The 15,363-nt window shown below is 38.1% G+C and overlaps 8 protein-coding genes across 8 annotated transcripts; 2 read left to right on the top strand and 6 right to left on the bottom strand.

Annotated features, from left to right (window-relative positions):
• Window positions 1–426: 426 nt before the first annotated feature.
• Window positions 427–3,648, top strand: C9374_001580 (uncharacterized protein; the record flags this gene model as incomplete). Its single annotated transcript, XM_044690903.1, has 1 exon — window positions 427–3,648. The coding sequence occupies one exon, from the start codon at window positions 427–429 to the stop codon at window positions 3,646–3,648; it is 3,222 nt and encodes a 1,073-aa protein (XP_044551240.1).
• A 147-nt stretch (window positions 3,649–3,795) lies between these two features.
• C9374_001579 (uncharacterized protein) lies at window positions 3,796–4,498 on the bottom strand (the record flags this gene model as incomplete). Its single annotated transcript, XM_044690901.1, has 3 exons — window positions 3,796–3,959; window positions 4,036–4,174; window positions 4,382–4,498. The coding sequence occupies 3 exons, from the start codon at window positions 4,496–4,498 to the stop codon at window positions 3,796–3,798; spliced, it is 420 nt and encodes a 139-aa protein (XP_044551239.1).
• A 102-nt stretch (window positions 4,499–4,600) lies between these two features.
• On the bottom strand, window positions 4,601–7,366 carry C9374_001578 (uncharacterized protein; the record flags this gene model as incomplete). The annotated part of the gene is made up of 5 exons (XM_044690900.1): window positions 4,601–5,450; window positions 5,647–6,767; window positions 6,902–6,958; window positions 7,028–7,047; window positions 7,180–7,366. 5 exons carry the CDS (start codon window positions 7,364–7,366, stop codon window positions 4,601–4,603), a joined length of 2,235 nt encoding a protein of 744 aa, XP_044551238.1.
• Window positions 7,367–7,520: 154 nt separating this feature from the next.
• Window positions 7,521–9,119, bottom strand: C9374_001577 (uncharacterized protein; the record flags this gene model as incomplete). The annotated part of the gene is made up of 1 exon (XM_044690899.1): window positions 7,521–9,119. One exon carries the CDS (start codon window positions 9,117–9,119, stop codon window positions 7,521–7,523), a length of 1,599 nt encoding a protein of 532 aa, XP_044551237.1.
• Window positions 9,120–9,357: 238 nt separating this feature from the next.
• Window positions 9,358–9,969, top strand: C9374_001576 (uncharacterized protein; the record flags this gene model as incomplete). The annotated part of the gene is made up of 1 exon (XM_044690898.1): window positions 9,358–9,969. The coding sequence occupies one exon, from the start codon at window positions 9,358–9,360 to the stop codon at window positions 9,967–9,969; it is 612 nt and encodes a 203-aa protein (XP_044551236.1).
• Window positions 9,970–10,205: 236 nt separating this feature from the next.
• C9374_001575 (uncharacterized protein) lies at window positions 10,206–10,968 on the bottom strand (the record flags this gene model as incomplete). Its single annotated transcript, XM_044690897.1, has 3 exons — window positions 10,206–10,309; window positions 10,653–10,812; window positions 10,951–10,968. The coding sequence occupies 3 exons, from the start codon at window positions 10,966–10,968 to the stop codon at window positions 10,206–10,208; spliced, it is 282 nt and encodes a 93-aa protein (XP_044551235.1).
• A 61-nt stretch (window positions 10,969–11,029) lies between these two features.
• Window positions 11,030–12,026, bottom strand: C9374_001574 (uncharacterized protein; the record flags this gene model as incomplete). Its single annotated transcript, XM_044690896.1, has 3 exons — window positions 11,030–11,288; window positions 11,384–11,511; window positions 11,589–12,026. 3 exons carry the CDS (start codon window positions 12,024–12,026, stop codon window positions 11,030–11,032), a joined length of 825 nt encoding a protein of 274 aa, XP_044551234.1.
• A 197-nt stretch (window positions 12,027–12,223) lies between these two features.
• C9374_001573 (uncharacterized protein) lies at window positions 12,224–14,176 on the bottom strand (the record flags this gene model as incomplete). Its single annotated transcript, XM_044690895.1, has 1 exon — window positions 12,224–14,176. The coding sequence occupies one exon, from the start codon at window positions 14,174–14,176 to the stop codon at window positions 12,224–12,226; it is 1,953 nt and encodes a 650-aa protein (XP_044551233.1).
• Window positions 14,177–15,363: the final 1,187 nt, after the last annotated feature.

Raw genomic sequence — 15,363 nt, 5'->3', positions numbered from 1 at the left:
TTTGGGTATTTATTGGCATTGATCAATTTTGAGATGAGAACAATGAAAGGAGTCTATTAGAAAAGAGGGAATATTATATTATGGCAATGAAAAATCAGGCGACTTGGTTCTCATTTAGATCCAAATCTGTCGATGTTTCTCCAGAGATACTTGTGCACACATTACTTTTCATCAAGCACATCAATTTCTTTTCGCAGCTAAAACCCTTACTTTTCTAGAGAAAAAAACCCACGACCCATTATACTGAGAGCTCTTTCAAGCAGTGTATCATCGACCACACATACGCACCTCTGAAAAACCTTTTTGAAAAGAGTGTTGCACGCACACGCTCTCTCTTGTGTTCTACTACGACTGCTGCTTCTCCTTTCTTGAAATTGTTCTATCATTTCTCTTTGTTTTCATCAAAGAAGAATAAGTTAATATAGGATGATCACGACATGTGTGGCTTCCGCAGCATCCCCATCTTCCTCCGAGAGGGTTCCAGGCTTGGACTCGGCATCATCTTCTCCATCCTCTCATTCAACCATTCTTAACAAAACGCACGAGTCGGGATCTATTAGCCTTCAACAACGAAAGTTTTCCACTCTCTCATCCAGAACTGGCACGACTCGATTCAAAGTCATTCATCATCAAGTCTCCTCTCCAACAACAACATCACCACAATCGCCTTCCTCGCATAATATGAACCATCACTTCTACTTGTTCAATCATGATCAAATTTCCAATACAACCACCACATCACCCACTCTAACAAGCTCATCCATTACAAATTTATCCCAAACACCACCACAACAACAAGGTGTGATCACCACTCCTTCCTCTCCAAATACCACCTCACCACCACCAACCCGAATACGAAGTATCAGCAACTCCTCAGAAATTCCACTGGTTCAAAAAGTTTCCAAATCAAAATCCCTTTCTAGACCTCCTCTTCCTCAACATTTCACTTCCCAAACTCCAATACTGCCTTCTTCCATGACCGCTAGTAGTAACAACACCACTAATACTACCTCACGGTCTCTTTCAACAAATTTATGTACTCTAAATTCAACCAACAACAACACTCAAGACAGTTCCAGCGAACACGTTGAACACTCCAATAACATCCCAAACCACAAGAGCAACACACTGGGTAGAAACAACAACAAGATCATTCAATTATTAAAACAAGAAGAGGAACGGATGGCAAGCAATAACAAAAGTGAGCTAGACCCAGAAGAAAAGAAAAAGGCCATGTTTGACAAAAGACGATCCAGAGCCATCTTTCGCAGCAATGCTGAAAACCCAAATGAGACGTTTGACTTTTCACAGCTTGATGAACACTTTAGGGCAATTTCTCAGTCAAGTAGCATTTCAGACCAACCAGCCAATGCTTCTCGATGTTATCCAGTAAGGCAAGAGACTTTGACTCCTCCAAGCGATTCATCCGACAACACCCAAAAGTGTTTGAGATCAGCGAAAATTGACACGCAAGAAAAAAGAATGGCCAACATCAACAACCACACCTCGAGTTTGTATGACTCGTGTGACTATGACAGCGAGTTCTCTACGTCGTCATCCTGCTACTCTCCCATCGTTGCTATTCATCGTCATGGAGATGCCATGTTCCCTCAGCGTCCCATTCAACGAAATTTTGACAAACTGTTGAACGGTGATGCATATGCTTCGCCATCTTCCTCTGACTATGCTGCTTCGGATGTTGCAGTAGTGGACGAGAATGAGGAAGAGGACTATGATGACGACCCATTCCATGATTTTGAGGAATATGATGACGAGGATGATGAATGCGTGTATGGAGATTTTGAAGAGTATGATGACGATTCTAAACCTACTTTTGTGAGGACTGTGGTTTCACTCGATGATCGTCCAACGTCACCGCTCGTCATTATGCAGCACAGCGAACAAGAAGACCTTCAATTTGGGGATGAAATACTCGAAAGAAGAAGGCGAGTGAGTACGAGGAATAACCCAGAGCTAAAATTATCCTTCTCACGTGCTAGATCTGGTTCATGTTCTGCTCCCTCTGAGGATACTTGCCGAATTTTATCAGAAATTCATTCAAAACAAGAGTTGTCAGAATTGGTCTCTCACTTGTCCCCTAATAACAGTACTTCAACAACCACAACGAATTTAGCTCTTTCCCCACTACATGCTGCAAGTCTGGTTTCGAGTCCAGGCAAGTCACCACGAGGAGTTGGGTCTCCTCTCCTAATGAGAAGGCCTTCACAACGATCAATCGCTGGTGGTAGAAGAAAGTCAAAAGCAATTTCATACACTGTTACATCAATTATGGCTGACGAGCAGCTTAAAGAAATATTCTTTCAATTTCTTACTGAAATACACAACACAGAATTGGTAACCTTTCTACAGGAGGAGGAATCCTTTAGACTTGGATGTATCAATGCTGTTGTGAATGATGTTCCAAGCTTGTTGATGGAGTACGAGACTGCTCTTCAAAAAGCATCTAAAATTTTTGAGAAATACATCAAGGTTGGTTCAATTCAAGAGTTGAACTTGAGTAGTGAGACAAGAAATAACATGCAACAAAGAATGGAATCATTATTGACGCCCTGTGAAAGAAATAAGGGTGTGAATGGACGACTTCAATTGTCAGAATGGATTTCTTCAAATATTTTCGAAATTGTCACTACAGAAGTGAATATTAGTTTGAAGAACCACATTATTCCTCTCTTTTTGGAAAGCTCTTCGTTTGAAAATTATCTTCTACGAAAACACGTACAGGAAAATACTGTTTCGAATCTGAGAGGAAAAAACAAGGTTCAACGAATGCTTGGTTTTTACATTCCAGAAAATGCAAAAGATAACATTATTGTTAATGGAGCAACTGTAGCGATTGGAGGCAATGCAAGCAACAAAAAACAGCCACCACCACCGACGCCCAACAAGCAGCCTACTGTGAAAGCATCATTCCCATCATCAACTTCGGATCCTTTCGACAACTCTTCCATGAACGAACGAAATTCGAAAAAGAAGAAATCATTCACGGCTCTTTTTGCACAACAGAGCTCAGTAGGAACTGCAGCCGATGTGGAAAGTGATTTAAGCTTTGACCAATCTCCTTTCAAGCCTCAACCAACGCAAGCCCACTCTCAATCTCTCAACAAATTTAAGAATTGGATTTTAGGAAAGAAGTCACATCCTAACGGCGCCACCAACGCTAATGATTCAACCAAACTTAGCACAAACCCAACTGCGTCTCTCTCTTCTCCTAATTTGAAATCTCTTAATGATACATCTCCACCAAATAGCAACAAAAAATCATCAACTCCCTCCATACCACACATTCCATCCAGTATTAACATGACTCCAGAAATTTCTTCTCTTCTTAACGATGGAATTGTTTTCATCAAAGTTCACACAAAAAGACGTGGAAATATTCGAATTTTGGAAATTAATATCGACAAAATGTCCATGCTGTCAGAACAAGACAAGAATTTAGCACTTGAACTCAAGAATCTTCTCGTTACACACGTTGATGCATCCAATCCATTTGATAAGAACCCACATTTAAGAGAGTTTTTACAAACAAAAATTTCAGTTCAGGCACAGAAAAATTGGGAAGAGATTAATGAAGACTGTATTATCAAGGTGAAAAGTCCTGCCTCTTCTAATTTTTACAAGTTGTAACCCATTCTCCTTGAAGCAACCATTTACAATTAAACAATGATAACGATTGTTTGGGTTAAAACTGTGTCTGTGTTTTACTGTTGTGAAATTTTCAGATTACGAAATGGTAAAATACTTGTGGCCACAAGTCAAAAATTCGTGTCTTTTTTACTTGTCCTTATTTGATTCTGTTGTTTGCTCGGTTGTTGTCACCTTTTTTGATGACAAATCCAAAAACGATAGACCCATTTGATTCAAAATTTCATCAATAACTTTTTCTCTACTTTCAAGGAATGGTTCAATATAGCACGAATAAACAAAGTGAGCTCCTCCTATTGTTCATTTCCAGTGACCATTCGACATCCTTTTTGTCACAAAAAATTATTCTGATTCCCACAACTCACTTACCGAATTTTGTATTGACATTGAAAATCAACCACACCAAGAAAATAATCTTGGCTTCAAAATAGAAAGGAATCCAATAAATCAACCATTCAAAAAAGCATTCAAAAGTAATGACAAAAGCATAGACACTCCAATAAGTGAGCTGTTGAGTGTGACCAAAATATGAGCAGGTTCATATATTTCATTTCAAATGATCCATCATTACACATTGGTCATTATTGAAAAATTATTATTATTCGATATTGAATGAGATTCAAACAAATATTTTCAATATTTCATCATCACGCCATAAATTGTCGGCATCATCATCATTCATCTGTCAATATGATAGATCGTCATCAAAACTCACCCATTGTTTGTCATCATCTTCACCAGCACTTTTTAAAGCTTGAAATGATTTAAAAGCAGGATACAATGCTCCGATCAAATTCGAAAGACTACGTGATAGGACAAAACCAAATAACATTTTCGAAAGAGTTTATGTCAAGATCAACAAATATTTTTTTCAATAAATCAATACATATTTCAAAAGTAAAAATAAATGTCATGTTGAACCATTTACAGCTTTTTAAAACATAAAGTCAGAGAAAGAATCCATTTGACTGCTATCATCACTTTGTGGAGTGTTGCTGCTCATAACTCCCGATGCATCAATGACAATTGGCGTTTCATTAGCTATTTGAGCATTCTCTCGTACGCTCTTTGCAATATTTTCCACATATTGTAATAAGGCACTAAGAATCACATTATTCTGAGAAGGTACTCCCAAAGTATGAGCTGTAATGGTCGTTGGTTCCATATATACAGGTGGAGGAGATGCATCATAGTATCGACTTTCCATGCTTGAAGATTTCATCATGTCGTGATGATAGGATGATGAATGATTCATGGAAGGATTGGCCATCATGACACGATAAGGATAGGAATACGGAGTAGTATCATTCGTAGCAATAGTATTCGTTGTGGTAGTAGTATTATTATTATTTGTATTCATTGGTGTTGAAAAAGCATTAGCTGCTGTTGAAAAAGCAAAAGATGAAGAACCACTGCTGCTACTATTATTATGACTATTACTATTACTACTCGTGGTTGATGTGGAAGGATTGGTCGTGGTTGAACTAGATGAAGAAGTGGTGGATTGAGATTCATCATTGAGATCATAGTTCAATAAAAAGTGTTCCATTTCTTCTAAGAGAGGTTGACATTTGGTAGAAAGACGTCGATATTTTCGTGTCAATAAGGATAATGCCTTGTAATCTTTTTTGAGAATGGCAAAGTAGTCGAGAAGGAGTGTTTTTTGAGAGGTTGTGGTGAGAGTGGATTTTCTTGGACGTCGACCACTTTCGATGAGTTTGCAAATTTCTAAATGATAGGCTGAAACGTTCATGATACTTCCAGAGACTCCTAGATTTGCAAATCTGTGTGAAAGAGGAATATTTGATGTCATTTTTCATCATTTGTGTCAATGATATGGATGGTATTAATTACATTGGATGAATTGGATTTTACGAGAAAATCATGACAAATGATATGGTTGAAGAATAGATGGTTGAATGATGATTCATATTAAAAAGAAATGAGAAATGTAAATCATTGCATATATTAATTACTTACTGAAAGAGTTCATGTTCAGACATGAGTGATATTTTGAGAGCTATTTCTTCCATTAAATTTTTAGCAATTTCTGGAATTTTCGAAAGGAATACAAATTTGATTCCTTCGACAATCAATGCTCCATGTAAATGTTGGCCTTTAAAGAACTGCTCTGAATGGCAATCCACCATGTTACGAATTAATTCAACCTTATAGGATTTGATTGCATTAAAAACAAGTTCAATAATTTGCATGTAGATTAAGTAATTATCGGACGTGACATTTTCTTCTTTAACGTATTCGAGAGCACCTGGAGGTAATGCATCTTCCAACTTTTTGTCTGACGAAAGTTCAAACAAATAAGGCATCTTTTCAAGGAAAAATCCAAAGCTTCCCACAGTATCCATACTTGAGCTGTCAACATCGGATGAAATGAATACTCGATGTTTTTTCAAATTTCTTTCAAGAGGAGTTAATTCTCGCTTCTTATTTTCCGAAAGATAATAATTCGTTAGACTTAGGAAATATCTAGCTCGGTGCATGTTTCCCTCTCCTGTGTAGTAAATTGACATTTGATGACATGCTCCAGCAAAAAGAAAATTTCTGTAGAAATCAATTGATAACTTGGCAATTTCTCTTTCCGCTCTTTTTGATGTTTCATCGGATAGAGAAAGCTGAGCTGTGAATTGATAATAACATGTAAGTGTGGCTAAATAAAATGCATAGAGACATCTTTTTTCTTCATCTTTGGGATGAATTTGTTCAAATTCGAGTGGTTTTCGTTGCATTGATTTTTCAAGTTCTGGTAACACGTTTCGTACAAATTGCTGAATCTGAGCCTTGGGTATTAAAGGATGTCCTTGACAAAGAAAGCAGAAATAATAATCAATGACCTGTAATGGAGAGTTTTCTTGTTGTGAAATTTGTCCAACTTTAAGTAAAGAACTAGGAGTGCTGTTGCTTATTGAATTTTTAGCAGAGACGGGAGTAGAGGACGCATTATTTTGAATGGGCTGTATGGTACTAGCTGTTGTTGTCACATCCGCATTATTGTTTTCTTTTCTCTTTTTTGTTCGTTTTTCTTGATTCGTTTTGGTGGGGTAAGCTTCGGAACCTTTTCCTCGTTTTTTAGGTATATTATACTGTGATATGTGTGACAATGAGAATTGAAGCCATACCATCGTTGATGACACACACGAGCAAATAGATCATGACAGATAGAATCATGAAAAATGTTGAAGTGGGAATAAATAATATCTGTTTAGGAAATACATACTGTACATTCCAATCCTTTTCGGATACAGGTACTACACGCTGGCATTTGTTTATCACACTAACGATGACAATAATTTGCAATGAATTTTAAAATTAAAAACGTAATTATCCTCTCTTTGGGGCTTACCTTCTTGTGTAATTGTCGGCCTTTATAAACATGTTCATCATAATTTGATGTTTGTACGAGATATTCGATTTCATCATTCGACATTTCATAAAAATTATATGATCATCATGTTTATAATTTCTAAATTATTTCATCATCCCGCATCTACTCACATTGAAGACAAGCAATCGGATGAAAGTCAACTCCCGTTGCAGCAATACTAGCATTCATAGAATCATTAACGTTATTGATTTCCTGATGATCAAAATCAGTCGTAGCTTTCATCGGCAATGTGGCGTTCAGTTGATTCTCGGACTGGACATCATGGACGAGTGAGTTATCACTTCTTGAAAACAACATTTTTAATTTGAATATTTTACTGCAAAACGTTAGAGCTTGGCTCAACAGGAGACTTTTCAAAAGTGCGACAAAAGAGCGTTGATGTCCAATCTAATTGATAATTAGATGCACGGCTTTGGAAACATCAACCACAAACAAACTGTGACAAGTGCCTTTAGGCCAAATCCTCCATGTCTATTTGATCAAACCCCTGAAACCACATGTTCTCGTTATGATGAAGCATCTTCTTTTCCCAGTCTCGATAGGATTTGATGCAACTGTCAGCATTCATAATTCGATTGTAGATCTTGGCTCCATGCTTGGTGATGTTTTCCTGAATACCAAACAACAACTCTAAATCCTCATCCAATATTTGATCTGCCTTTTTAACAAGCCTATTATAAACGAATGGAATTTTGTTCAGGTAGTTCAAGACTGGAATTGTGGAATAAAATCGAATGAGCACTCGATGTTTGTTCTCCTCGGTCGGAATCATGCAAAACACTTGAGTGAGTTTAGGTCCTTCCCTACTCTTCTCTCCAGTATGGTTCGAAGAATTAATGCTACCAACATAGTCAGTGTTGTCGAGCCGAACAAAACATGGTGGAATGAAACTTGTTAAATTGGCAAAATCTTTCTTCAATCCCACTTGTTGAAACTCTGGTTTTGTGACACGATACATGAACGAACCTTCGTGAATGGTTCGATCCCAATTCATTTCAGAAGGAAGATTACCTCGTTTGGCATCTTGCATTGGAACCTGATGGGACACCACTAATTCTGCCTTAATCTGAGTTGCCTTCGTCCGATTACCTAGAGATCCATCATGCGTAAAATCCAGATGACACATATCCAATAAATTGTCAATCACGAGTGAATAGTGACAAGGAATATCCCTGTTTCGTTGAAGCATGACATAGGGTTTCTCGCTTCCTTCCAAAAACTCTTCACGAAATAGCTCTCTTGGAATCAAGTCAGGATTTGCTTTTGAAACTGTGCTTGGCCATACCCATATCATTCCAGCAAATTCATACGTGCTCCTTGTTTGTGCTTTCACTGTGCTACATACTCCTTGCATGCGAGATGATTCGACAGAGGAAATTCGATGGCATTCTCCATTCTTACCAAAACGCCATCCATGATAGGCACATTCAACAGAACGCTTTCCCTCAAATTCATTGACAACTCCAGTGGAGAGTTTCGCTGATCGATGTGGACATAAATCCAAGCAACATTCCACCGAACCGTCCTCCACTCGAAACAGTATCAAAGGTTCTCCTAGTAGTTTGAAAGAGTAGGGTTTTGGATCTTTGAGGGAGACTTGTTCCGAAAAGCATACAGGATACCAAAACTCTCTCATATTCAATTGAGAAAGACACTCGGATGGTTTGTTTTTGAAGGGTGAGTTCATGCTTGAGCTTGATTCGGGTTGCACTTCCTTTCTTTTGGTTTTTCGGTTCATGAAATAACTCATAATAGGAATGTATAATTTAGAAATTAAGGAGAGTGATCCAATGGAAATAGAAACGAGAATTATAACCTTTCCGATGGTAGAGTTGATATTAAAGCTTGGTAAACGATCAATAGATTCAACCGGAGAGAGAATGTACTGTGCACACCTTTCCAAGAATGATTCTTTATGAGTCATTAATCTCTGTTTATTTGGAGAGATTCCCACTTGGAGTTTGTTCACCAATGAATGAATGGTTTTTGAAGTCTTTTTTTTTGATTCCTTCCAACACGTGCGCTGAGAGGTCTTTTTAAGGTCTTGCATCGTAGAAAGTGTTTAATTGAACTTACAACCTCGCATCGATGAAGTTCAATTACGACTTTTTGCTTGTTGTCGTGCATCCCTTTCATTTCCATTGGCCTTCATACCAATTCCTTTTTTCATCAATAAAACTTTTGTTAATGGAATGGAAATACTGGTCCAAACTTTAAGGATTACTTTATTTATTTGTTGCCTTTCACTTTCTTTTAGCTTTCTAAATTTGGGTTCATCAAATAAAAAAATGTTGCAATCAAGAAAGAGAGTATTTACCTTTCGGAATTGGATGATGGTTTCATCAATCGTGGTCATCAGCATGACATTATATATTCAATTTTTAAATTCCATTGTATGGGCCCACTCCTCTAGTAATGCCAATAATCAATTAAATTCAGCGATATTAGTAACTACGAATGATGGTCAACAGGAAGAAATTATCAATTATTTCTATGGGGATCCTTCCGATCTATTAACCTCTTCAACCAGTATTCCTGCTCCAATACCGGAATTTTGTGCTGGAAAACAATTATCATGGATTGTGGCGAGTATTCTTTCTCTGGCCCTTGGAGGATTCGGAATTGATCGAATGTATCTGGGATATGCATTGAGTGGAGTTGTAAAATTATTTATTGGATTAGTAGTGATGGTAATGACCGTTTGGCGATCATGCTATTCGTTGCAATTAGTTGACCCACAAAAATTACCAACTAGAAGGAAAATTTGGTGGCTAATTTTCAACACTTTGGTTGTTTTCACGAGTTGCATTCAGCTAAGCCTGTGGCTATTCGATTTGATCACGATAATGACAGGAGCCATGAAAGATGCCAATGGTTGTCCATTGAGTTATAATAATTGAGGTATCAAATAATGTTTTTAAGTTATTTACCAACAGCACATCCAAGCTTGGTTTGCATACATGTCAAACCTGTGCTTGCCTCTAGTAAGGTGACAAACTTTTTTGTGAATAATACCACCAAAGTTTATTGAAATAGGCCAATACTGTTATTGTAATAATTAAACGTTTTTAATGTTGAAAGGAGTCCTATGTACAAAATCCCACAACAAAACACGATCCAATCAAGTAATATCTGCTTAATGTTGAGCTGGAGCATTCTTGGATCTTTGTTGCTTGATTGTCTTGGCAATTTGACGCAATCCTGGTGGAACATTGTATAATGACACATCTTCTCCCCTTTCTGTAAAGGTAGGTGTTGTTCATCAAATAAATATAAAATCAAATTGGGTATCACACAAACAATCGAGTATAGTGTGTTGTTGTTATAATTGTTGACAGAGGATGTTTGATTATTGTTTCAACATGAACCAACAAGAATTATCCACACAATAAAATAGTATCCAATCACAATTTCGAAAGTCGGGTTTTGATGAATTCCAATGAATGAGAGCCGAGAATATTAAAATGATTAATTGAAGTCATTATTACGATAATTAAAGCAAAGTAGGGATGGTATTAATTTCATAATGTAATCATAGTAATGGTCCGTTGCAGCGATATCATCACCATCATCATAAACATACCAGCAGCAGCCTTCTTTTCATCTTCTTCAATCAATTGCTTCACATAAGATTCAACTAATTCCTCTTCTTGCTTGGCTCTTGCATTTGCTAATCTATACAAGGAAGCTTGCTTGTCCTTTCCGTGGACGACTCCAGCAAGGAACATGGTAGCTAAAAAGAACTAGAATAAATACACGATAAATAACAGCAAACCCGAAAGCGTAATGTCATCAAAGGAAAAGCGTATGTTTGAATCGTCATTGGAATCATCATCGCAAACAATCATCATCAGAAAAACGAGCGTTCACTCTCAACCTACACTTGGCCAGGCGCGCATTGTTGACTAATATTTTTTCAGACTTTACAAAAAAAAATTGTTTGGCTTTCCGGTTGTTTGTTTACTCTCTCTTGATGCATTCCAATATTTGCTCTAACACTTGATCGAAATTATCTGCCTTTTCTTGAGTTGGATTTGATTTTTTCAATTCCAAGATGTGCAAGTCCAGCTCATTATCGGAAATGTTGGCACATTGACGGAATGTTTCCTTCATGCGTAGGGTGTGGTCATCTCGCAAAGTGCTTCTCACTGTAAAGATCCAAATAATATCCTTTAATTTTCCAAATTGAGAGAGGATAGACTCCACAGTTGGCCAATGTCTTTTTTGAGTATGCATGAAATGACATTAAGAATCATCAAAATTCAAATATTTTCAAAACATTTCAACAATGATGAAATAGTTTTTTTCACTTACCCTTTTCCTTCCATTTCTAGCCATCCCAATTCGTCAATAATGACCACGATCTTTCTCTCATCATTTTGATTTGTCAAATGTTCCATACTCGACAACATTAGAGTTTTTATCTTTTCAAATACCTCATTCTAATTTAATACAATTGTAGCATCAAGAGTCATGAATCATGGTTATCATATGAAGTTTTAAAAATCTATACACTTACTTTAAACAACCATCTTGGTTGCTGGGGACGTTTGGATTTAATATTTTCTTCCATCACTTTAATCATGCTCGATGAAGGTTGTTGATCAAGAGAGTTGAATTCTGGATTGAGTGTGGCCAATGTGAATATTTGTGAGCCTTCACTAGTGGTTGAATTAATGAAATGAATTTCAATGGCTTTTCTATGAGTTTCATTCATCACAAGAGACGACGTTGGAGTAGTACTTTGATCGGAACCAGTGGTTGCTGTTTCCTTCTTGTCCCAAGCAAAAACAGCAGGTTGAATGAATCCGACCACATCAATGATCGTTTTAGTTTTCATGGCATCACCACTGCTTGAATGTGGTTGCAATTCTCTGACAAGGAACTGCAAGGTAGTGCTTTTGCCTGACGCCATCTCACCGTTCAGAAGAATCACTTGGTGTTTGATTGAAGTCATTTTCTTGCTGCTGATTTGTGAGTAAGCGAACAAATTATTATTCTAAATTTACAAAATTGCAAGCTATTATGAGAACATGTTCCTTTATGATGGGAAGTGACGACTGATGCAAAACCAATCAACTTGCTCTTTTATTCACTTTTTATTGGAATGTATTTACATGGAAATCGCGCATAGTGTATCCATTTTGATTAATTTTACTCATCAATATCAACATCTTCAAAGGTAGGTTTTACATTAGCCGAACTGTCGTGACCTGATGGAGAAAAGCCGCCACCATTGGTTTGTTGCGGTTGTTGAGCATACAACTTGGAAAGAATTGGAGCACAATTTCTCTCCAGTTCTTGTCTCTTTGTCTCCAATTCTTCCTTGGTGGCATTGGCATGGTGATCCATCCATTCATCCACTTGCTGGCATGCTTTTGAGATTGTGTCCTTATCAGTACTACTCAATTTGGCAGAAATATTCGGATCATGTATGGTCGATCTCAATTGATAGACATAAGTTTCCAATTGGTTCTTGGCCTCAACCCTTTGCTTAATCATTTCATCGTGCTGTTTCATTTCCTCTGAGAGACGAATATTTTCCAAGATTTCTTCAGCACTCAGACGACCTTTATCCTGATTAATGGTAATACTTTTTGATTCTCCACGTGCTATGTCTCGAGCAGAAACAGTCAAGATTCCATCAACATTCACTTCAAAGTTCACTTCAATCTTTGGAGTGCCACGCAATGCTGGTGGAATTCCTTCGAGGTTGAACACACCCAACAAGTGGTTGTCACTGGTCATGGCTCTTTCTCCTTCAAAGACCTTAATGGTGACTGCTGTTTGGTTATCGGCATAGGTTGTGAATGTATCACTCTTTTTACATGGAATCTTGGAATTTCTATCAATGATCTTGGTCATGACTCCACCAGCAGTTTCAATTCCAAGACTTAACGGAGCGACATCAATGAGAACGTGCTTGGTGTCCATACCAGTAATGGCAGCAGCTTGAATGGCAGCTCCATATGCAACGGCTTCATCTGGATTAATGGATCGACACAATTCCTTTCCATTGAAGAATTCTCGTAGCATTTCTTGAACTTTTGGAATTCGAGTGGAACCTCCAACCAAAACAATATCATCAATTTTGGACTTGTCCAAACCAGAATCTTGAATGACTTTCTTTAAGGGTTCGAAACACTTTCTGAAGAGATCCATATTCAATTGCTCAAATTTGGCACGAGTGAGAGTCAAGTCCAAATCAATACCTTCCATGATGGCATCAACATTGACATTGGCGTTTTCAGAAGCAGATAGACATCTCTTTGCTCTTTCACATGCTGTCCTCAATCTTCTCAAAGCTCTTGGATTTTCTTTGATATCCTTCTTGTGCTTTCTCATGAATTGTTCACAACAATAGTCCACAAGTCGCGAATCAAAGTCTTCTCCGCCCAAATGTGTATCTCCAGATGTTGACAAGACGTCAAAAACACCATCATCAATATTCAGGATGGAAACATCAAAAGTACCACCTCCCAAATCGAAAATGAGTACATTTCGTTCTCCCTTCTTATTGAGTCCATAAGCAAGAGCTGCAGCAGTTGGTTCATTCAAAATTCTTAACACCTCAAGACCTGCAATAGTACCAGCATCTTTGGTGGCTTGACGTTGGGCATCGTTAAAGTACGCTGGTACAGTCACAACAGCTTTGGTAATGGTTTTTCCCATATAACTCTCAGCATTGGCACGAAGTTTAGACAATACCATGCTTGAAATTTGCTCAGGTGAAAAGACATGGGTTGCTCCTTTGAAATCAACTTGAACATGAGGTTTGTGATCTGATCCTTTGGAAACAACTTTGAAAGGCCAGTGTTGTATATCTTGCTGCACGGCAGGATCATCCATACTTCGACCTATCAAACGCTTGGCATCGAAAACTGTGTTATGTGGATTCATGGCTACTTGGTTCTTTGCTGAATCTCCAATCAAACGCTCTTCTTCAGTAAAGGCCACATAGGATGGAGTGGTTCTGTTACCTTGCTCGTTTGGAATGATTTCAACTCCATCTCCTTGATAGATTCCTACACACGAATAAGTGGTACCGAGATCAATACCAATGGCTGTAACAGGTGAAGTGGTAGTAGATGTTGTGGTGGTAGACATGTTGATTTTAAAACGAGTTGTGTCAATATTGAAATTGTGCTATTTTGTTTTTCAATTCATTGAAGCAACAAGCGATTCAGAATTATATTTATATTTGCCTTGGCATTCACGGAGGAATTGGACGGTAGCTCAGTACCGATTTCCGCTCCGTGTTCCTTCAGCGGTACCGAGGAAAGGATTTGAGAGTGATGAGCCAAAGAAAGCCGATACCGATTTTAAGGAGGTCGTATGTCCTTAGAAATGACGGTCATCATCATCATTTGTTCATAAAGTCAACCTATGTCTTTGAACAATCGTTTCAAGGCGTAGTATCTGCAAAAGGAGGACTCTAATTATGCTGGTTGTGTGAAGAAATTGTTGTGTAAACTATTCCATAGCAAGAAGTGTTGAGCTGTGTTAACATTAAACCATTCACATCGAGCTTTATTTAGACACCAGATCTCTGGTTAGTCCCAATGGAACAGGTAGCAAGTTGGTGTGGATAGAGCTCAACGAGCTTTTCGATTGCTGCATTAAGCCACATCATCGCAAGATTAGGAATTCTCACCCTGAGAAATAACAGCCCTCATCAGTCCATGTGAATCCCTTACTCTCCCTTCCTTGCTGGCCGTCTCAATCACCCTCTGGATCACCTCCTTAAACTCCCTCGCACGGCACCCCGGGAAGTATGTGGCGTAAGCCACTATCCCAAGATAGCAACCCAATGGTAACTCGGCATGTGACCGTTTGCGATAAACTTTGGAAACATTCATCACACACCGAGGGGAAACTCAGGGTTCCCCACAAACTGGCAGATCTGACAACCAAATACAATGTTTAAGTCCAAAACTCTAAAAGGAACAACAGTGTTGACGTCAGGAATAGAAGACTACTATATCCAGAGTGAGGTTGGTATTGAATGAAGCACGTTATAAGCTGCTCCAGCAAACAAAAATCTTGAACACTATCATGCCAACTGCGCACTATGTAGGAATTTTGAGAAATCGATTTATCTTCGACTTGTTTGTGTGGATATGAGTCAGATCGAAGGATCGTTTGTGACGCAACTTCGACGAGTGAATCGAGGCAAAAATAGGGTTTCAACTACCCTTACTCCGCAAATAATTAATCGCACCAAACACCATCCCCACTGCATTTGAAATTATTTCGATCACTCTTGGAAACTCATATATCAACTCGAAATTTGT

The sequence above is a fragment of the Naegleria lovaniensis genome, assembly GCF_003324165.1.
Source record: "Naegleria lovaniensis strain ATCC 30569 chromosome Unknown tig014, whole genome shotgun sequence".
NCBI lineage: Eukaryota > Heterolobosea > Eutetramitea > Acrasida > Naegleriidae > Naegleria > Naegleria lovaniensis.
The sequence above is the reverse complement of the archived record's forward strand: the minus strand, read 5'-3'. Positions and strand labels throughout refer to the sequence as shown.